Raw genomic sequence first — 23,896 nt, 5'->3', positions numbered from 1 at the left:
ATATTTGAGAAGCAAAATGGACCCCTTTGTACAGGAATAAACTTAATATTCTGGTAACAACATAAATGTGCCATTAGAAGGGATATATTCATTTTGTGTAGTAAGTACGGTTTTTTAATCAAATTTGGGATTATATTCAAATTTTTAAAACCAAAATTTCATTTTATATACAGCTTTTTCACCGCTATAACAGCGAAATTTTATTTTATTTACTGCTTTTGAACCTGAAATTGACTCTGTTTTTGTACCGAAATGTTGCTTTTTTTATTTACCAAAAATATGTACCTCTACTTATACATTTATTCCTGCAGTTCTAGAAAAGTTCCATTAAAAGAAAATTAAATTTGTTCTAAAAATTTGGTGGTTTACATAATAAGATCAATGGTATTATAATTAAGCCTTGTTTTCATAGTAAAAACACTAAAGTAGCTGAATTAAAGGCACTTTATATGTAACTTCCTACCCTCGATCAGGGTCTTCCTCAGATGATAATCTGAACTTTAGTTTAGTTCTTCATCTGAGGAAGACCATGATAGAGGTGTGCTTTTAATTCTTAATAAACTGCCTTGGTCAGCTACTTTAGTATTTTTTAAAACGATCAAGTATCAGTGTTACCAATCACCTGATGAAATGCTGCTTTGAAGCAGTGTGTGTACCACAGGGTGTGCTAGAAGTAGGAGAATTTTAAATAATGGACAGGAGAAAACTAGAAATGATATAAATATGTTCTTAAAGGTTCGCATAACCACTTTTTGTAGATACAAAATAATCTAACAGTTATTTTTAGTGGTTTTTATTTTATTTTATCTGCAACGTTTACTCTATGTAGCACTCTATGATGATGATTTGATGTTTTAAGTCCACTTTATGCACAGTAAGGCTAATCGGCTAATTTTAAAGTGGGATTCGAATAGAGTTGCGAAAAAGCCTGCTTTTTTGAATGGACTGGGTTTTTTTCAATAAAAAGTCTGCTTTTTGGGGGGGGGGAATGGAAATTTTGGCTTTTTGCCAATTGCATCTACCCTATTTCACTTGAAGTTACTGTTATGAGTTTACAGGTTTGTAATGACATATTTTACAACTAGCTCAAAAATATTACATGATGTAGCAGCCAAGAGGCAGATATTGGCCCCCCGGTATGTAAGTTTCTTGTACAGCATGGGTAAGCTAGGGTTAAAGCTAAACGTGTAGTCCTGATGAGCACATCTGGCCATGAAATGGACTTAAAACAAGCTTTTACATGTTTGCATCTCAATTTAAATGTTGATGTCTTAAAATATGAAACAAATGTTAATAACAAAATATTCGATGTTTCGGGACAATTATAAAGCTTTACTGTTCACAACACGTATGCAGAAGTATACCTAGGTAGTATACGTATTACGTGAGTGTGTGTATATATCCTGTTTAGCGGAGCTTTGAGACAGAAGCGACACTTGACTCTTGGAAACCAACCCTTAGAAGTAAATGCAACCTTTTGAACCGAAGCAACATAAGCTGCAAGTGTCGCTTGTCACTTGGCCTGTAACGTTTTCTCAGGGAACTTTCAGACCGAAGCAAGAAGTGACATGTGTCACTTGGAAGCAGACCCTCAGTAATCCATTCAACCTTTTGAGCCAAATTGCGACAACAAGCTAAACATGTCACTTGCATGTTGCTCGGACTATACTGCTTGTGCATCATGCCGCTTTGGTCTGTTGTTGCATGCACAGCGATTGTTTTGCTTTATACTGAAGGAGACTGTGTCGCTTGTCATCTGTGACTTCAGTCTGAAAGCTCCTTCAATGGCCCGCATCGTCTTGTTTGTGCATGTGTGGTGGATGCTTGCTTACAGACTGAAGGAGTCCATATCACTTGTCACTTCAATGTGACAACCCCCACTGACATGTGTTGCTTCAGCCAGAATGTTCTCTATACTTTACAAGATTGTTAGCTACTTCATCAGAGATTGAAATTTAATTTAGCCTGTAAATCACAGAGAACAAATTGCAAGTACTACTGTTGTAAACGGCCGAATTTTTTATAGAAGGTTTCTTTTATAATAATGAATGGGCCTCTGGAGTAGACAAAAGTAATGCTGTTGCCTTGTAATAAGAAGGGCTCTGAGGTTCAATCCTCAGTGGAGGCAGAGTGCCTTGGATCTCATTTCAAACTGTAGATCCGATCTAGATTTTTTTTTCAGTCCAATTTACTTCCGCTTCAGTTTTAGTGCCAGTATATTTGATATTTTAATTTTATATTTGACAGCAAGTCTATACATAATTGAACTATGATTATGCCATAGTTGAATATTAATATTAATTGAGGATGCATATTAATTTCCATATAAACTTTCAAGATCAGAAATGTATTTATTAGTGAAATTGTTTGGATCAGGGCATTGACTTGTAAGAAATAAATTAACTGGGCTGTGGTCTCACAACGGTTGAGAACCACTGCAACAAGCAGCCAAAATACATCAGTAGTTGCACAGTGTCCAGGTTTAGCAGCCATTTAACCAAATTATACATGATGTATTGGAAAACCAAAATACAAATATATTTTAATGAGCACAAAATTTAATGTAAAGAGATTTGATACTAGATTCTCAAAAGGTAGAGCAGTATTTTCTTTTTTGCTTCATGTACGTGTTCGTATAACAAATTCAAACATTGAAAATCATATCATACTATTAGGTTCTATTAAAAACACATACAGAACTACTCTAGTTATGTGAATATGTTCATACTACATACGAGGTGGTATCAAAAAGTTTCGAGACTAGTTCTGTAACACGCCAACAGATGGCAGTGCAAGGCTGCACGCACAGGCACTTCATAAGTCAGTGTGCCAAGAGACATCGTCCTGTGTACATCATGAGCTGTGCAACTGGTGCTCTTCTGACCATGTGCGTTACCAAGTCTGCGATTTCATCATGGACAGCAAGTTAGAACAACGAGCGAACATGAAATTCTGTGTGAAACTAGGCAAATCCGTAACAGAGACGCTTGACATGATTCGGCAATGCTGCAATGAGTCGTGCGAGGTGTTTTGAGTGGCACGTGCACTTCAAGACTGGAAGAACATCACCAGTCGCTCGTCCGATTTAACATTTGCAGTTTTGTTTTTTTCTGTGAGGTTACGTAAACGGGAAAGTATACCAAACGAGACCCAGAACATTGGAGGAGCTGAAATGAAACATTACACTGGAAATTGATAATATCGGTGCTGCAACCCTCAGGAAGATATCTGAGAACATGATCAAGAGAACCAACTTATGTATTCAAGAAAATGGTGGACACTTCGAACATTTGCTTTAATTTGTAGGGATACCCACATTTCAGGGTTGCAAGGTGTTTGTAATTTATTGCATATGTTCGAGAATAACCAACTTTCTCCTTTGTCTTTAAAAGTGCCTTAGTGTGATAGCCTGAGGTGAAACACGTCTGTTAGTGACACGTGACAGCAACAGTGTTGTCAGTGTCCCTCGTAATATTGTGAAAACATTGATTTTTGGAACAGCCCATTTATTCCCTTGTGCAATGTTTTAGAAACTTTGTCAAAGTTCTTTTTCTGTCAAATTCAATAGATGGCCATCCAAATTGTTCATTGGTAATGTGAAATGTTGCAATAATTTACCTCAGTGAGTTCTGTGCATCAATACACACGATTTGCAAAAAAAAAAAAATCCGCCTTTGGCAACACTTTGCTTATTTGTTATTAAAACATGCATGTTCTTACATAAGTGGCTGCGGTGGCTCAGTCGGTAACGCGTCTGACTATCATGCTAAAGGCCCCGGGTTCGATCCCCGGTCGGTTCAAATAAGGGAACTTTTCTAACGATGGAAGCGGCCCCGGCGCCCACCCAGCATCGAATAACATTGGTACCTGGGGGAAACCCTGGGAGGTAAAGGCGGTCAGGGGCGTGATGCTGATCACATTACCCCCACTCACGACCGGATCAAGAAAGTGTGGGGCGTTACCCCCACACCCCCTATATGCCTTCATGGCATGGTGCTATGCACAGGGGAGCACTTTACCTTTTTATGTTCTTACATATGTTTGTCTCTCTAAATTTTCCCAATATACAGGGCATTCTCTAGGAAGAAAGCATTTCTTCTCATTCCGTTTCGCTATTCTGTTATACTACCATTAAGCCTTGTTTCTGTGATTATGAAAAACTAAATATGCTGACCAAGGCAGTAATTCATTTTATTAAAAACATAAACTAAATGTAACGTTTCAACCTTCTAGCAAGTAGTAACACAGCAAGAAAGCAGAGCAGTTAAGAACCGTAAACAAGTAGTAGACCTCATAAAAGGACTTCAGTTAAATGAGATGAAGACGACAATGTTTAGCTTAGACGTGAAAAGTATATTCCCGAGCATCAAGAGGGGACGCATTTTGGACATTATTAAAAAGAGAATGGGCCAAGAAATTATAGGAGAATGGGATAGTGAAAGGGTACTGAAGGCGCTGGAAACCATTTGGAATAACGGTTACAGTATAATGGGAGATAAAATAATGTTAATGAGTGAAGGATTGAATAAGGTTCTAGCCCAGCATTGGCTGAATTGGTTATGAATGAATGGGTAAAGAAAGTGATAGAAAAAGGAGGTGAAAAAAGAATTCTGTTTTGCAGATATGTGGACAATTGTTTTGGCATATGGAAGGGAACGAAGAGGCAGCTCGACATTTTTGCCAAAGAAATACAAGAAGAAGAAAGAGTGATATTATTGGAACTTGAAATAGAAGAAGACTACAAGTTAAGCTACCTAGATATATTGATGAAAAGGAAGAGAGGACAAGAAATTGAAACCGCTTGGCATCAGAAGAATTGTGCAGCAGGGGTATTCTGCCACAAAAGAAGTGATGTAAGTGAGGTGACAAAAATAAATTTTATAAAGAATATGGAGAACAGAATCAAGAAATTATGTACGAAAGAATGTGAAAAAGAAGGCAAAATAAATAGCCTATGGAAACAGCTGGAAAAGAATGGCTATGAGAAGCAGGATAGACTGGACATAAACAGAAGAAGGAAGAAAAGGGGAAGGGGAGAATTGGAAGAGAAAGAAAAAGAAAGAAGGTTTGGAATAAGGAGTATGGGGAAGACCACAGAAAAGATATGCAAAGTGCTTAGGAAAGCGGGAATTAAAACTTACAGGAAGGGAGGGAGAAGCATCTTAAGAATAGCGAAGAATGCAAACAAGAAAAAGGAAAACAGAGGAGAGGAAGAGGAAGGGATTATCTACGAAGTAAAATGTAAAGAATGTCAGAGTGTGTACATAGGAGAAACGAAAAAGAGCCTGAAAGACAGGTTGAAACAACATAGGGATGATGTACGACTTAAAAGAGAGAGAAATGCGATATTTAAACACACGAGAGAAACAGGACATGACATAGAGTAGGATGAGGCTAAGCAGATAGGAAGGGAGAAGAGAATGCTAGTGAGAAAATGGAAGGAGTCCAAGGAAATAGAGAAGAAAGGTGATGAAGACACAATGAACTGGAATGGGAGACTGAAGTTAAACAAAGAATGGAAGAAGGTGTTAGAAAGAGTGGAAAGGACAAGAGAGAAAGAGGAGAGGAGAAGGAAGAAAAATGAAGTAAAAAGAGCGTGAGATATAAAGCCCAACATTATTCTATATGGAAGTAAATATGTTTAGCCTTTTAGGTGAAAGTACAGTTGACAAGGGAAAGCCACCTGCTAGAAAGTTCCAGAACAACTTTCTAATAGTCTGGAGGGAGTAATGTTTGTGTATATATAATGCCCTGTTTTTGTTTCTTGTTACTTTTGTACTTGATACAGAGTCTGAAGGGCTTGCTAGAAGGTTGAAACGTTACGTTGTTTATGTTTTTAATAAAATAAATTACTGCCTTGGTCAGCATAATTAGTTTTTCCGTTATACTGTCGTAAACACCGGGTTGCATAACTTTTCGGACACTGTATTATTGTAAGCATGTGCTGCACATTAAAAAATTACACAATGAACTGTACTATAGCTTGACACTATAAATTGTAGTTATTGTTGTAAAGGTAGAACAATTTTAATACTTTTCAATATTGAAACACTGTACTGATTAATGTTATTAATAGTGTACTTTACATATAAAATGTTTAATCACATGAAATTGTTCCTGTGCAGTATTAAATATTGATTATAGTAATGGAAAAATGTTTGTGTATTTTTAAAATGTAATAGAAATAGTTTTTGTGCACTATGTTTCCAAATTACATGTGATATTGACCCAAGTCTTGTATATCCTGTATGTTCCAATCTATTTGGGATTCAAGCTATCTGATATGACATCTGTTGGGAGATTTTGGAACTGCTATTTCCAGGGGTGATTGCTTCACCATGTGGATGCAAATGGAGAAAACATGGGAAAGTACATTGATTCACTTGTAAACACACTCTTTATTGCCAATGAAATTTGAGCTATTTTAGGGTAGCTTTACCATTGTGATTTCAAATATGACATTAGTTTTTCTAGATTGGCTCTAGCTTTTGAGAAATGGCTGTCCCTTTAAGAACACAAAAAAAAAGGCATGAAATCTCATCACTCATACATGCTTAATGATGACAAAAACGTTGTTTCAGAGATTTTCTTGTGTGTAGGGTACCAGAACAATCATGTTGAAGACACCAGCAACAGTCTGCCACACAAGTGCCAATTGAGTGTCAAAAATTGGGGGGAAAAGGACAATGGGTTTGCTCTTAGTAGACAAGGCTTAGCATTAGGAGGCCATAGTGCTGGGGCACCTCTCTTGTGCAACAGAATGTTATTGTTTTAGACAGATTTTATCTTTTAACCTGGATGCTAAAAATTCTGGCGATTGCTTTGACAGACTAAGGTCTCATTTGAGATCATTCAGTTCTTCTTGGGCGAACTGTTCAAATGTTGAAATGCTTCCTTCATATTCACTCCCACTAGTACCATGGCCATCTGTGTTGCATGCCAAGCCCTGCCCTTCTTCAACATCTGACAATGGGAGGTCAGGAAATGTGGCAAACACTGGTAGGAATGTCTTCGCAATGAGGTGCAGGTTGTCGCACTAATTTCAAATCAGAATATTCCCATTTATGTTTCTTGTGACGATTGAAGCCCTCCATAATAATGACACAGAAATAACAGACGTGAGGGTGGGTCTTCGTCTTCCACACCACACCAAAGTTCAGATTTTCTTTTCTCCATTTTTTTTTTCTGTAATGAACATTCAATACAGGTCTTGCAAACTTAATACACTTAACACTTAATAAATATATTCTATGCAATGGATGGACTAGAGAAACATTTTTATAGTCTAAAATAAATAGCCAGTCGTATTGCATGTCATCATCAACAGCTCTTATTGAGATAAACTTGAAATCGAAGGATACCAAGTATCTCAAGAACTAGAGCCAACTTGGCAAAACTAATGTACATTTTAGATTTAGCACAACCCAAATATCCTAAATTTGTTAAAAAATCCTTGGCAACAAAAAAATATTTTTTTTTGTAGACCTGTGATCAAGTGAGCATTTTTGTCTAGAGAGGCTTAAAGGAAACAACCACAACTTAAAGCATCCACCATCACATTTTGATATCATTCGCATGTTGTCTTCGCAGGATGTTTTGAAAAAAAAACATGTACCTCAATGTATGATATTCAGCATTACACTTCCCAATAACTTTTCCTGACTTCAATCCGCTAACGTAATCTATTTTGATGCAATGTTTCAAGCACTGCAATACAAACTCCAAGCCGAAAATTATTTCTAAAGCAGTTTCAGATGCAGGCTTACAATACGGTATCCATCACTAGTAGCAGCAAAAATTTCTCACCACTTATCTGTTTCATAAATTAGATAGGTTTGTTTCATTGATGTGTTTCATCTTTCACCTGCCAGAGCTTTCTATGTTCACATCATTTTTTTTTTTTAAATATATGTCATCTATTTTCATCTAATTTTCTATATTTCTGTTCACAATCGTAAGTAAAAACATGCACGAATTATTCTTCCAACAACTTTATACCTCCCTGTGTTCACATTGGATTCGCAACACACAAAACATTCTAAAATTCAAAGCTTCCCCTCTTCTGAACAAAGCCTTTTAACATGTACAGACCGTGTAAACAAACACTGTGCCTCATATCCAGCTTCCATAGTGGCAGCAACCCTAGCGTGGCAGTGGTAATTTGAATCACAAATGTATAGCTTGTTTTGCTTACCTTCAGTGAGGTTGTATGAATTTCCCATCATAGGCTCTTTTTATTTTTAGCAATCGAAGGCAAAACCGACCCAAAGGTAGACATATCAAATGTACAACCAGCTTCTAGGACTAGATTCAATCCTCGTCCTTCATCAGATGCAGCTGGAGGTGAAGTGGTAGCTGCAATCGAAGGGGTGGAACCTCTTCCGGAGACAGATACTGAGGATGGACCACAGACTGGAGCGGAAAAGGATTCTGCTGTGGCCTTACAGAATGAGAAACTTGCTTCCCATGAGGTACATGCATTTCAATTGGAATACTTTGTAGATGCTGTATGCTTTATATTCTAAATGTAGCTTTGTCGCGCTGCGACGTCAAGGGTCCCGGGTTCGAATCCTGCTTGGGCTTGGTTGTTTGTGAATGTCCATTCATCAATTTCATATTTTCATCACTCATCCCCATCTTCACTAATTAGCCAAGAGGCACAAAACGCGAAGTAAAATAAACAATCAATCAATCAATAAATGTAGCTTGGGTGATATGACAATGGTCTTAAATGTTCAGAGAGATGTTTTATATGTATTATGGTAACAATTTACTTAACAATTTATTTAATGATTTCCAATTTCGTGAACTTCTCATGTCCAAATTTAACAGATCAGTTAGATCATTCTTAGATAGGAGAAGTGATCTACAATCAAATTTGTGAATAATATTTTGAGTGGCAAAATATTATGATCCAGTAGGGATGGAAGGATACAAACTTTTGGCTGGTATCGATAAAAAGTTTACTGATATTGATAACCGATATTCTACTGATTCGATGTAAAATAAAATGGTTCATTGACCTCCTTGATATGTGTGTTACCAGATGAACCAAACATTCGTAATGCAAAAAAGAGCTGCATATTAAGACATTAACTTTTTAAAAAGTACGGTATAGAGATTACTGTTTATATCCATAAAAATTATAACAAAATGGCACAATATTGCACTACAATGTAAGATGTTGAGGGATATATATCTGATCGGTAATTTTACCTATAAAACTGATACACCAATATGCCTACACCAGCCAAGGCCAATAGAGTAACAATTAATCTGGCTCATCCCTATGATCCAGTATTCTTGTGAAATTGGGACTAGAAACATGTTTTATAATCTAATAACCCAATTCTGTATAATGCCATCAAGAACAACTGAATGCATACGTATTTTGTGTGGAGTTTTTATTCCTTAACATATTAATTTAGCATTAGATTATTTTATAGTACCGTTCAGATTTTTATCTTTCTTGCCTTGTCAGACATCTTGTATTTTATTTAAGGCTGAGCTGATGCCGATGTATCGGTATTGGCTGATACCAGTGGTATCAGTATCGGAAAGTATCGGTTGGAATTCATCTACCGATACCGGCTGATACTTTTCTGGCATTTTGATTTTTCACGGGGTCTGCAAAAATTCCATTTGACACTTTCGCGGAGTCTAATTATCCTGGAAGTTATGCAAAATTCAAACTTGCTTTTATTTGTATCAATTTTGCACAAAAAACTGTATTTTGTAATTACATAACATCTATTCTGATGTAATTCTCGAATATTCTAAAGCAAATTTCTTGGAAAATTGGTGCATGTAATTAGAGAAGAATATTTACACACAAATATTGGTCAATATATTGAAAAAAAAAATTATTAGTACAATTTTCAAGTATCGGTATTGGTGGGAATCGGTAAGAGTATCAGCATCGGTATCAGTTCAAAGTGGTATCGGTTCAGCTCTAATTTTATTCTGTTCATTTTATTTGTTCTTTAACTTGTACTGTACAACATTTGATTGTGAGTGTATGGCTAAAAGAGCAGTACTTTGGAATTTTCTGCATACAGCGCTATACTGTTTTAAATAACTAGTGATTACTATTTATTAAGTGAAATTTTGTGCTCTCATAGATGTGCATGCATGTGTTCTTGAACTAGAGATATCTAAATAAAATTTCACAGAATAGATGGTGTGGAATTGTGGTGTTTATAATAACTAAATATCACATATTGTAACTTCACAGAAATATCTAATTGACGATAAGTTCAAGAAGAATATAGCATATCCTTCTTTAATTGATTGATGATGATTGACACAATTAAAATATTGTGTATATATAAAGGTAACAAATATGTTAAAAGTGTATTACATTGTGTCTAAAGTTATTTGTTTGGTGGGTATGTGGAGGAAGGTACTCTACTTGACTAAATATACACTATTCTTTTTTGGCCTGCAATCTTCTGCGAAAAAGTTTCAAAATCAATCGTGGTCCAGAAATTCCATGGAAAAATGGTTAATAAGTTGTCTTGAATAGATAAGTATGTTACTTTACATAAATGTTTTTACGGAAGGTTGCTTGTGATGTATCCGAATGACTTTCAAGGTGTACTGACCTAATGAAATGCCATGCAGCCACCACCGGTTGTGTTCTGTCGGACCACCAGCATTGTAGACTCGCCCTACATCGGGGTTTCCATTGTAGCAAATTATGTTGGAGAACAGGTATGGGAATCCTATCTCATTCCTCTCTGTAGGTCCGTGTTCGATACCCGGTGGAGGCACATGGCTCAGTGGTTCGGATCCCACTTTAAACTGTAGGTCCAGTCCCGATTAGCCTTACTGTGCATAAAGTGGACTTAAAACACCAACTGCCGGCTTTCCAAAGAGTGTGTGTGGGTGGTGATTTTTCAGATGCCATTTCAAGAGTCCAAATGCACAGAAGTCTATAGGACTGCCATCAGGGCTTTTCACCAGAATGTTCCTGAAACGGGATAGCATGAATCCATGTTTTCTCCTTCATCTCTTGATAAAAGCGGAGGGATGTTCAGCCATTATGACTTGAGGCCTTGTCCACATGAATGCACATCTGTTGAGGGATTTCTGTACGGAAGATGGGGTCATAATGCATGTCCGAAAGTAAACCGCATTCACTTTCACATTTCTGTCTACCTTACGTATTAGCAACTTCCCTGCATAACAACCATGAAGCCCCTTGGAAAAATGTGCTAGCCGTAGAGAACAAAGTTGCTGCACCCTTTGTCATGGTACGTAATCGACTGAAGACCACTGCTAGTGAGATAAAGGTCTTCGTCCATTGTGACCACAATCCTACATTTGGACTCTGCCATATGTTTTCCATAGAGTTTTCTGCAGTTGATGCTGCATTTGGCAATATGCCACGATAGGAGGTGGTACATGCATTCCTTATGAATGCACCACAGCCCAAGACGGTTATGGATGGCCGTGTTCACAGTGGACGGAACCATGTGCACCCTCCTGGCATGCCATTCACCGATTCTTTTGGAGCACAACAGGTGATACTTCGGTGATCTCTTACAGGTACCTTTTTTGTGGGCGAATGTTCACCAACAGGCCCCTGTTATGTGCACCAGGACACACTATCTTTCACGGTGGTTTTCCTGGCAGTCAAACAATTCTCCTGACACTGTTTTACTATTTGGTCACACAACAAATGTGCATGGAAAAGCGCCATGAAGTACCATTCCCAAAAATTGAAAATTGGTTCAATTCTTGCACCATTTGATAGCTACGTGCCTAACACTCCAGCACCTGCAAGCTGCAATACACAACTGATAATATCAACTGCACCGTCACTCCAGCTCAATCCCACAAATGGCAGTGGCATCCCAAAGTAATTCGGATATATCCAGAACAACCTTCTGTATTACATATGTGCATTATGTCTGTGTCTTGCTTTCCCAATTTGGCTATAAAAAGAAAGCAAAATTTATGTAGGCTGTATTTGATAATGTAACTCGGTAAAGAGAATCACACTTGCAAGTTCGTAACAAAAAATATTACTTTATATTTGTTGTACTTCGATAACACTGTCCAACAAAATTGAAGTTTTTGTCTGTTAAAAGAGAAGTTGGGGGTGATTCTAATTGAATTTGATGTGCTGATTTCAAATCTAATTACAGAATTTATCCATCACCCATGAAATTTGAGTAACAGGGTACATACAAAATATCAGGTACATACAAATCTTATATAGCCTTATAGTGATACGATGCAATATTAATTACAATGGCATATCTAGAATGTCTTCGAACTTGATTTTCGGCTGTACTTTGCCTGAGGAACATCTCTTTTTAGTGTCCAGCAATAATCTGCCAACATATTTGGAGTCCATTTTCCTTGGTATCGCCTTTTCATTTCACCAATATCCTGGTGGAAATGATCTTCATGTTCGTTGCTCGTTGTACCAAGGTTTTGCGGGAAGAAACGAGGTGGGAGTCTAAAAACTGTATCTTCAGAGCATGATAGTTCTGAATCAAATTAGTGAAAAGTTCTCGGTAATTTTCTGACTTGTTGTTTCTGAGCAAATTTATGTAAACTTCCTTGAAAGATTGCCAAGCAGCCAGTTCAGCTCATTTAGGTTCTTTTCAAAATCATTATCTTTCATTAGTTTCCTGATTTAAGGGCCAACAAATATTCCCTCTTTTAGTTTCGCCTCAGTAATTCGCGAAAACCTATCTTTGAAGAACATAAATCCACTACCCTCGCGGTCCATTCCTTTTACAAAATTCTTCATCAGACCAAGCTTTATGTGGAGAGGAGGCAGTAAGATTTTGTCTGAATTTACAAGTGCTGGATGAACAAAATTCTCCTGTCCTGCGATGAGTGACTCTCTCTCTTCGTAACATAATGATTTTTTCTATCTCTGATGTCCCATTTACACAGGAAACAGCAAAATTTGGTGTAACCTAGTTGCGATACTAAGAAGATAGCAATAACTTTAAAATCTACACATATCTGTCAAGAGTATTTATAGTACTGGATATTTGTTAATAACAGTTTCATGTTTTCATAACTTTTCTTCGTGCCCCAAGAATATGCTACGGGAATGCTTGGATATTTATTTCAATTGTGCAACAGCACTCCTTTCAAACTTGTTTTCGAAGAGTCTAAAAACAAACGTCATTCTTCACTTTTATGGACAACGCCTAGTGACTCTAATAGACCATCAATGTTACAACAGAAAGCAAGGTCCTTATCTTCGGCATACATATCTACAAAGTCTTTTTGGCGTTGCCGGAAAAAAATAACTAGTGTCATTCTCCAACAAATGCCATCCTTTTAATCGCGATGCAAGCAGTCCTGCTTTGCCATTACTTAACTCTAGATTTCGAACTAAATCGTTAAGACCCTCTTGAGTTATTAAGTGAGGTTCAGCTGTTGAAACACTCCCCACAAAATCAGGATCATTATGCAATTCACTACATTTGTTAGGAACACTTTCACTTTCTTTCGTTAATACTTATGTGATCTTGTGGGGCAGGTATAGGAACTCCAGGTCCATGAGGCACCGGTCGAGTTGATGATTCTAGTGATGGATATTTCACTGTTTGCCTTGATTTCGAATTTATCCCAGATATATTTGTCAAGCAAAAATAGCAGTCTGTTATATGATCCTTAGGTTCCCGTCATATCATAGGAATTCCAAAAGTCATATGACGAGATCATTTCAGGCAACCACTCAACAGCGTTACACAGTTCGCACAACAGATATTAGGGGCCCATTTCTTGTTTTCGTCTGTCTTATTGTCAAAGTAATACTCATAAGCTTTTCTTACACGAGGAGTAAATGTTCACCTATTTGCTTTTAAGGTCAACTCACCACAGATATAACAAAAATTGTTCCTGTGTTTTACGCAACTTCTTGGCATGATTCTGTCTTTGCTTCGAAACACTCACTGGAACTGAAGAACACTCAGGAAAGCTTCTTTCCTCCAGACAACTTTCTATTGAAATGAGAAGTAGACATAACAGTTAAATCACAGCATTCTGTTGAAAAGTTAATCATTGCCAAATTTTTCAGTCGGATTGTTTAACAAGTTAAATTGTTGTTATTCATGCAGACATCAATGGCATAAAGTTACTAGTGTATTGTTGGAGCAAAGACATAAAAATATTTTAAATATTGCCTACCAATCGGCTAATTATGGACTGCATGCTGCAATAATAATGCAGAATTATATTTTTATTGTTACAAAAAAATGGTGGGTGATTGACAATTTCTGACTTCATTTTCGGAATCAGCAGGTGGGAAAACATAATGAACCGTTGAAATTTTACTTTTAACAAAATCATTGTTGGACAGTGTAATTGTTATTTGGGCCTCCCTGATGGCGCAGTGGTAGCGTCGTCACCTTGTAATCAAGGGGTCCCGGGTTCGATACCCGGTGGTGGCACAAGTGGTTCGGATCCCACTTTAAACTGTAGGTCCAGTCTCGATTAGCCTTACTGTGCATAAAGTAGACTTAAAACACCAAATCTAATGTAATAATTGTTATTTGTATAGTTATTTTTTCTGTCCTCTTTGTAGAGCGAGATAAGTCTCAAGAAGAATGTTTCATTGGATGAAGTACCAATTGCTTCGCCTAGGAGAGACTTCATGGAATTACTTGAAGAAAAGCTGAAAAGTGACACTGTAGGCCATGAAGGAAAGGCCACTAATGTTGAAAGACCAAAGAAGAGCTTCTTGAAGAAAGGTGAAGGGTTGGCAAGGTTTCGTTTGAGGCCATCAGAAAAACAACCAGTGACAAAGAGGCAGAACCAGAAGAAGAGACCCAGCTCTGCTCCGAAACCTGTAACTAAATCGGCTCAGTCTGTGAGACCACCGAGTCGGAAGGCAGTTTCCGAAACTGAAGCGATGAAACCGCCTCTCAAAAGTAGTGTCAGAGCCAGCAGTTCTCAGACGAAAAACGAGCCAAAGGGTAAACCTCCAGTTCCCTGTGGTAGACGAAGATTTCAAAGTCCAAACCCTAGGCTCGTTCTGAAGACAGATGATGCTTCGCAAGCGACCGGCTCTAGCCCTACTTGGGCACAGGTGCTTTTGAAGCAACCACAAGCTCAGGATGGAACAAAGCATAGTAGGGAAGCACCATCTGGAGAAGAGGATAGACACCAAGTGGCTACTCATGATTCCGTTGACGATTCCTTCTGGGGAAGAATTAATGATGTTGCGAAGAAGAATATGGTAAGGTATTCTAGAATCATATTACTTTAGATTACAGTACTGGTAAAAACAGAGTGTCTACGAGCCTGGAAAATCTAGAAAAGTCAGGCAATTTCACTTTACGGGAAATTTACAGTTTTTGGAAAGATCAACATTTTTGCATTAGTGCATTAAAAGTTTGGTTCTGAACAAAGGAAAACAGAATAAGCAAGAAATTTTAAGTTGTGGACAAACTGTACTTCAGTTTCATATACTGAGGCTATTTTCAGCTGTTACAGTAGAAATTGTACACTCTGGGCAAAAAGTCACAATTGGATACTATTTATGTTGGAAGAATGTATTATTTACAATTAAAATTGATGCAAAAAGTTATAGGTTGAGAGGAATATTGATCCTCCTCACATATGTTGTGTGGTAATAATTTGTGTTTCCCACAGAGGTCAGTCAATCCAAATACTATGTCTAGGAGTACAAAATTTTATTGCTTTGACCATTGAAAGCTGCATCCTGCACCGTGGTTGTGTGGTCTAAGGCATCATGCTTTGGGCTCCGGCTACTGGATGCATGCAGGTTCGAGTCTCCTGGGGGAAACATAACAACTTTTCTCCTGAGATTTCGGTCTGTTTATGGGACCCGTGGCCACCCACCATCGTGAGGAAATTGGGGAGCTATGAATGAGTAGTGGAAACCTAGAACAACGACTGGGGGTGAGGCCGGCAGTTGGTAGGTAGGGTGTTGCGCCACGGGTTATTGTTATTGAAAGCTGCACTTACGGGTATCCAAGTCCTATTTCACTATTTAATGCAGTTTGTTCAGTTCAATACGGTTTCTGCATTGATTATCACATTTACTTTCACAATAATAATATTACATTATATCAATATCTGATTGTGGCTTTTGGCTCACCCTGTATATTAAATACTGTAGAAAAACGTGTCATGTTTTGAAGTATTTTCAGAAATATAGGTAGAGTACTTGGCTTTTTGCATTTACAACTTTCTTGTTGTAATTTTTGGGTTGTGTTGTTTGAACTAAAACATACATTACTAAATTGTATTATAATTATGCATTATTTATGCTTTAGTTGTTGTTTTTTCTTAAAAAGAGACTGTTTTTTTTTAGCTAGTAGTCAGTACTATCAAGAATTACATAAAAGCTCACCCCTAAGCTCCATAAGTGTGTCTCGTCAGTTTCCCTTCTTATTAGTACTTTTAACACGTGAAGTCAATATTCTAAAAACTTGTTTAAGTGGGATTTTAAGTATGATGTTCAGCTAAACTATTGTGACCTTCTTCACACGTGTTTAAATACATGCATTGCCTTAATGGCTGGGTCTGGAAATTTGTGGTTCTTGGTCTAGAAAACCTGAAAAAGTCAGGGAATTTTGTTTTAGTAAAATTGTAGATATCCTGTAAAAAGCTTAAGTTCACAACCAAAAAATAGACAAATGTGACTTATTCCACAGTGGTATGATTTTCATATTGTACAAAATGTATACAAAGATGTACATGTTAAGTTTAAACTATTCTGGGTTTCCATAGGACCTCCCTTGATGCTGAGGCATGCTCTGCTTCTCTGTGGTATGGAATAGCTCAATTTCCAACAGTTGATATGTGTAACTTGCATCCAAAGTGACGTGACAGCCAGCTTCAACTCGGACCTTTGTTTTTCAACCTGTACGTCATTGTGTTCCACAGGTTTTTGATCGGGTTTAAATCAGCCTTTTTTGGCAGCCAGGGCAGTAGCTTGATATCATTCTGCTGAAACCATTAGATATTGTGTGGTTGTCTTCGTAATAAGTCCTGAACTGGAGTGTGTGCCAGCCTGGCTTTGCCTGACTTTTCGCTGCACCTGTTTTACCTGTGTGGAATAGTCTCTTTCAGTACTACCACAACAGAATGTGTTGCCTTTTGTCCACACTGTGGATGTCGATGTTTCCTGGTTCCCCCCAGCATAAGAGTGTGTGTGAAATCTTAATGTAATGTCTATGCTGGGAGGATTCAGGCAACATTGACGTCCATGGTGTGGACAAAAGGCAACAGATCCTGTTTCAGTAGCACTGAAAGAGATGTTTCCATATAGGTAAAACAGTGGCAGCGAAAAATCAGGAGAAACCAGACCAGCTCTATAGCTCAGTGGTAGAGCAATGGCACAATATTCCAGAGATCCGAGTTCGAGTCCTGGTCGAGCCTCCGTTTTCTGCTAAAATTTCTACATACAAACTGATTTGTAGAAAGAATTGAAACACAGTCTGGCGGTAGGGTTACCGAACAATGAATGGATATTCCACAATTTTTTTTATACAAAGCAATTAACAGCTATTGGCTGTTTTGAGGGAAATCCTTGCAACTTAAAGCAACTAACATGTTGTCATGTTCTTATAATAATGTTAATTTTAGTGGTTATCATTTATGAACAAATTAACAGTCTGTGTTTTAAACCAAAATTCATTGTTCTAGGGGATGCAGCTTTTTCACAACGATTGTTTGTTTCCTCAAGGTTGGGTGCATTTTTTGGGTATCCCTGAATATGGAAGTACCTGATGTTCCATGCCCCATTTCCTTTCACAACAACAACAACAACAACAACAAAAAGTGCTGGATGTGACATTTTGGACACACTTTCCAAAGACTACACTCAATAGCAGTCAAACAAATATTGAAAGACTGGTAGGCAGAAGATAGAAATTCAAGTGTGGTCTTAAGCTTTTTCCAGCAGTTTATTTTTCTCATTAATTTCAGATAAACGTAGTTTTCTTAAATCTGAACTATAGTTATATGAGGTGGTATCAAAAAGTTTTGAGACTAGTTCTGTAACACGCCAACAGATGGCAGCGCAAGGCTGCACACATAGGCACAGGGAGCACCAACCTTCATAAGTCTGTGTGCCAAGAGACATCGTCCTGTGTACATCGTGAGCTGTGCAGCTGGTGCTCTTCTGACAACGTGCGTTACCACGTCTGCGATTTCATCATGGACAGCAAGTTAGAACAATGAATGAACGTGAAACTCAGTGTGAAACTGGGTAAATCCGTCACAGAGACGCTTGACATGATTTGGCAAGTGTACGGCGATGCTGCACTGCCATCTGTTGGCATGTTACAGAACTAGTCTCGAAACTTTTTGATACATCCTTGTACACTTGCTCTTGGCCCCTAATTTTTGCTTATAAATATTAAACTATTGGTCATAATGTAACAAAATTTTCTATGGTTACCTTGGGGTATGAGAAGCATGGTGACGTCACAGTGAGTGTTGGAAGTGGTCCCCATTACATAAGGTAGCCATCAGGTGAATAGCTTTTTTGGCAGCTCGTTGACACGTGCCTGTGGAAACTACCATTTTCTGCAACAGTCTCCACAGCCACTTCTTCGGTAAGGCCAGCAATCTGTTTTTCACTTGTTACTTCTGGCCATTTTGGGTGTCCTCCTTCATGCACATCCAACAATGTTCCCGTTGTTTCCAGTTTCTTCACCAAATATTGAATGGAAGACTTTGGAGGTGGTTTCCGGACCACAAACTGTGCAATAAATTTTCACTGGCACGTCTTTATGGCATTTGAAGGCAGAATCGCCAAGACGCATGCCCACGGAAAAACTAGAGGGCCTGTAACACCATCTCCAATGATGTCACCATGCTTCTCGTACGCCAAGGTATGTCCATAGCAAACTGCACTACATTATGACCAGTAGTTTGATTTTTATAAGAGAAAATCAGGGGCTAAGAGCGAATTAAAACACCCTGTACTTAGAACATGGTTTCTGTGTTAAACACAACAGAATGATCTGGAAATGTATAAAATTTGGTAAAATTTGTAGGAACTCTAATTGCGTTGCTAATGCATTTGCCTTGTCTTCAAGAGGTTCTTGATTCGATTCCTGGTGAAAACCCAGGTAGTCCTAATTAGCCTGTCTGAGCATAAAAGGGACTTGCACTTTATTATCAAACTTTGAAATATCTAAAGTTGCTGTTTCATGAAAGTCAAATGCTTCCTCCCTAAACAGGCCAACATTTCATGTGAAATTCAGTTGAATATATTGCCAAGTTAATTAAGTGCAATGCTTTCTTGAACTCTTATTATGTATGATTTATTTTCTTATTTGCAGAAAGAATTGGAAGAATTACATATATTTGAACTTCTAGAGCAAGCTGCTGCTGATTCCAGTTTTTGCTCTACGTCATCTTTGGTAACAAAACTCATGGAGAATTCCATTAGGTCCACTCCTAAGAAGCATCCGGACGAGTCGCCTAACGTGTGTGGGGATCAGAGGGCCTCTACTCGAGATGGTTGCCCACCGAGGGAAGTAGATGCATTTCCGCACAAGGAAAATGAAGTTCTCGCATCAGGTGGTCAAAGCCTGAAAGTAGGTTACTTGCCTTATGGCACAGATCTTACAGACAGTGAAACTGATGTGAAACAGTATCTCAGCATACCAAAATGGGTTAATGCATTCATAGCTGCAAGGATGAATAATATCTCTCAGGACTCTGACAGGCAGCGAAAAGAAATAACAACCAGCAAACCATCCGCGAATTTGCCAGAGATTGATCATGAAACAAACCAACCAGGTGATTCAAGTATGCATGTGCGATTTGCAGATGTAAATGAGAAACATGTATATAACTCTGAGATCGACAGCTTTCCTGCTGCAAGCATTCCACAGTCTACACAGATTGATATTTTAGAAAGAGACGACAGCACCCCGTCTCCAAGGAAGAATCGAACGAAAGATAACTTCCGTGATTCAGAGGCCTGGAGTGATACGCATGAATCTAGTGACGAGACCAGCTCCAGTGACAACTCTGACGAATGTAATTTCCGGTCCAGGAAAGTCTCTACTGCAAATTCTATTTCCGTTCAAACTGATACCAACAACCAGTATAGTGATAAGATAATAGAGACACTCCTTAGCCCAAAGGAACATGCCATGACAGCTGTAGATGACATAAACGAGGTGCCGGAAAAACTGCCAAGTGACAGATTCTACAAATGGCCCTTAAATAAGCACACCACCGATGCAGGTACAGATCCGAAAGATTTGGATGTTGTCTTCAAGAGCAGTCTTCTGCGGACGAGGCTATCGGAACTTGAAAACGAGATAGAGATATTTCAAAGAGAAAATGAAAACTTGCGAAAGCTGAAGAAGCAGTATGAAGAGAACAATGTGAAGCTCAGAAAGGAAAAGTTGGACTTTGAAAGCTATGTTGCTGATGAAGAGAAAAGAATACAGAACATGTTGCAAGAGGAAAAGAAGAAGCTAGCGAGAGACAAACAGGTGTTTGAAAAGTACTGCAAAACCGTAAAGAACCAGCCAAGTAAACGTGAACGAGAAGAAATACAAGGATTAAAAGATAAGGTTAGTTAAAATCAATTAATTTTATGTAGAGTTTCAATGCATATAGCCCCAAAATGCTATATGTTAGCTTTCGATAATGATCCACACCAATTATGCTTTCCGTATTTGATTTTTTTTATATTTGACTTCCTCTTTCCTTGCTGAAGTAACCATCATTAGTAATTGAAGTAATTTTGTTTCTTGCATTTGTTCTGTAAGAGCATTGTGTGCTTCACTCATGTCTATTTATTCTGTTCTGTTAGTACGGAGGAATGTGAGTTACAGTAGGTTTGAATGTGATACTTTACATTTTCTATATGTGGCTGCAAATGTTCCAAATTGTACCTCAGCTCTTTTGTGTATTTGTGATAAAGAACTAAGCACTAGGGGCAACTTTATCTTGTGTTTTAACCTAATTTTAACATTTTACTGCATTTTTGTGTGTATGTTAAAATTAACAAAAATATTGGTGATGAGAATCATGTCTTTGTGAAATGTCATAAGCAGTAAAACATAGACAACCTTGGCAGAAAAAGGTCTGTATTTGCTTCAAAATTATCTGATGTGACGTACAGAAGGGATAGTATGGGTGTTGATGAGTTTGACCTAACATGGAAGAAATGCTGCCAAGGATATACAGTGGAACCTCGGTTTAACGTTTTTTTTGGGAGACCAAGCTGAAAGACGTAAAGTGTGAGAAAATGTAAAATCCAAGAAAGTTTTATAACATTTTGCTACATTGGGACCAAGGTGGGTTGATTTAAATCAGATGATTTTTTTAAGAAAAATCATTTTGTGTAGAAAAATACACAAAATACTAATGTTAAACCATAAATAGTGTCATTATCATTAAACTGTAAATAAGTATGGCAGCTGATATTTTTCAAACTACTATGTATTAAAAAATCTCCAAAATTCTGCTACAAAGACTATAAGAAACATTTAAGTTAATATTTTAAGCTACAATTTTAGGGTATATCTAGAATGTTTTATCATCACTGGAAGAAAAGTTACTGAAATTATTATAGTTCCATTAACAGAGTCAACAAACATTTCCATAGTAGGTACAGTATCAGAAACAGAAAAATTTATATTTCCTCAAACTGTTCAAATATCTTACAGGGCCGTTTACTAGAAAAAGCCTTTCTATAAAAAACATATATCTATATGTATGGTGCAAAAACTGTACAAGCAATTTTAAGCTGTTTTTTTTTAAAATTATTTTTTAAAAATTAAAATCATTATTTTTATCTACCCTGACTGGGACCATCAAGATTGAATGTATAATGCGAGAACACACAAAATCTGGGTTCCACCGTAGTAACACCAGCGTATTCAGTGTACACCCCTCAAAGGGCTGTACATCCTACATTGATCAAACAAATGTAACCCTTGGAGGGTGCAGGGGGTAGGGGGATTATCTCTCCTGAAACTAGATGTTCTTGGTGTCATTATTGTTCTGGAAGTGTGTCCCTTGCAAGAGCATTTTCAGTTTTGAGAATTAATAATAGTCTGATAGAACTAGGTCAAGAGAATAAGGTGGATCATCAAGCATTTCATGGTATCAGGCAAATTTATTTAAAGGAATTAATCCATTACTGGCACCTGGTTGCTTCAGCGCAGAGGCCTTCAGAGAGTACTCGTTCCTCTATATGAAGTCTGTGATCCAAATTCTCTCCTCATCATAAATGTCATGCAAGCAAAGTATTTGTTTTAATTATCAGAGTGAGTTCTTTCTCTTGGTCCCCTTCCCCCTACTCTGCACATTCTGCAATCCTTATCAGAAACTTCTCTTCCACTGAAAGCCTCCCTGGTGGTACAGTGTTGTTGCCTTTTCATCAAGGGGTCCCGGATTCGGTACCTGGTGGAGGCACATAGTGATTTGGATCCCATTTTAAACTTAGTCCGGTCCTGATTAGCTATTTTGTGCATAAAGTGGACTTCAAACTTCTCTTCTGACGTGCGCTCCATTGTGACTTCCGGCTGGTGAGTAGCATTGCTAACTGTCATAATCTATTTCCTGCTTATTCCATGTTGTGTCTTGTAATGGGGTTTTTATTTTGAGGTATAGTGTGTCCTATAGATTCTTCATGTGAAAACCTTGATAAAAGAATAGCAAAACCAGATCAATGGTTACATTGATAGAGTGGCGAGACGTTCCTGATCTATGTTGTGTAGCAGCTGCATTGTATCACTTGAAACTTTATTATTTTTTTAGTATTAAATAGGATGGCTCAGTGGTCGAGTATGGCAAGTGGTTAACATTCGATCTTTTAACCAAAGTTCCAGGTGGTGGACATGGGTGTTCATGGTGAGTGGACCTTCATCATGTCATCCTCATTGTTGTGATTAGCTAAGAGTGGCAGAAAAGTGGTGCTAAATAATGAAAAGAGAAATTTAGTCTTTAGTACCTTTCCAACCCTGGAGGAGAATCTAAACTGTGTTTGGCACCAGTTTGTTGTGCCTACACATATACCAAGAGGAAACCTTGTGGCATAGTCATTATCTACTGTTAACCAACCACATGTTGGGAGGATGTTATGGTACAGTTAAGCTGTGAAGGAATGCACAACTGTGTTTACAGCACACTAACTGCCACGGAACTATGCAGAATGCATTTCTTAAATAAGACAGTAAAAAGGTGAGGATTATGTGCACAAGTGCTGCTTCTCTAATTTCCATTCACCCTTCACTGTCTAGCAGGTGGCATCTTCCTCGACTGACAGGCTCAGGATCTGCCGAGCAACTGCTAATGCAGGAAAAGTAACAGGTTGGACCACAGGTGGTTTAGGTTGAAGTGAAAATTTAGAATAGAAATTGAGTCGTGTTTGTATTGTGACTTGCCAGGTTTAATGTTACCAAACTGCCTGTACTTTTCTGTATTTGTGAAATTTCCTTGTTTTATCCTTCAAGCTGTCGGAACTTCAGGATGAGATGAGAAGAAAGGAATGCAGATGGAATGCAGCTCAGAATCGAGCCAGGGAAAGGCAACGGACACTTGAGAGGGAAAATTACGAGCTTAAGGAAGAAGTTAACAGGCTGAAGAGGGAAAAACAAGAACTGCAGAAGGTAATTACTAGAAAGAAAATAACTTACATGTGGTTATTGTCTCAAAATGTCGATGTTTTAGTCCCATTTCTGGACCTACCTTGAGAGTTGAAAACATTAAAAGTAGCCCAACAAATGGGTTAAATATATAGGGAAATTTTGCTGCAGATCCCCAACCTTCTTATTTTTTTAACTTTTTTTGAAAATTTCGAATGGGAACCACCTGAAAGTACCAATTTTATTATTTTCTTTATTATGGAATAGTAGTTATACAAACAATCAAGAAATGGTAATTACTAATTAGTGTATCTTTTAACAGG

At 37.8% G+C, this 23,896-nt stretch overlaps 1 protein-coding gene across 2 annotated transcripts in view; it reads left to right on the top strand.

Annotated features, from left to right (window-relative positions):
• Sas-4 (spindle assembly abnormal 4) overlaps nt 1-23,896 on the top strand; it is a 61,371-nt gene that overhangs the window by 15,457 nt on the left and 22,018 nt on the right. For both annotated transcript variants that reach the window (XM_083140428.1, XM_083140427.1), the window contains exons 3-6: nt 8,245-8,471; nt 14,561-15,214; nt 19,299-20,549; nt 23,442-23,597. In XM_083140428.1, coding sequence (XP_082996554.1) covers nt 8,245-8,471; nt 14,561-15,214; nt 19,299-20,549; nt 23,442-23,597 — 2,288 coding nt within the window. The remainder of the gene's footprint in view (nt 1-8,244; nt 8,472-14,560; nt 15,215-19,298; nt 20,550-23,441; nt 23,598-23,896) is intronic.

Source organism: Lepisma saccharinum, chromosome 18 (genome assembly GCF_977018435.1).
Source record: "Lepisma saccharinum chromosome 18, izLepSacc3.1, whole genome shotgun sequence".
Classification (NCBI taxonomy): domain Eukaryota; kingdom Metazoa; phylum Arthropoda; class Insecta; order Zygentoma; family Lepismatidae; genus Lepisma; species Lepisma saccharinum.
Note: the sequence above shows the minus strand (reverse complement) of the source record. Positions and strands in the feature narration are given on the sequence as shown.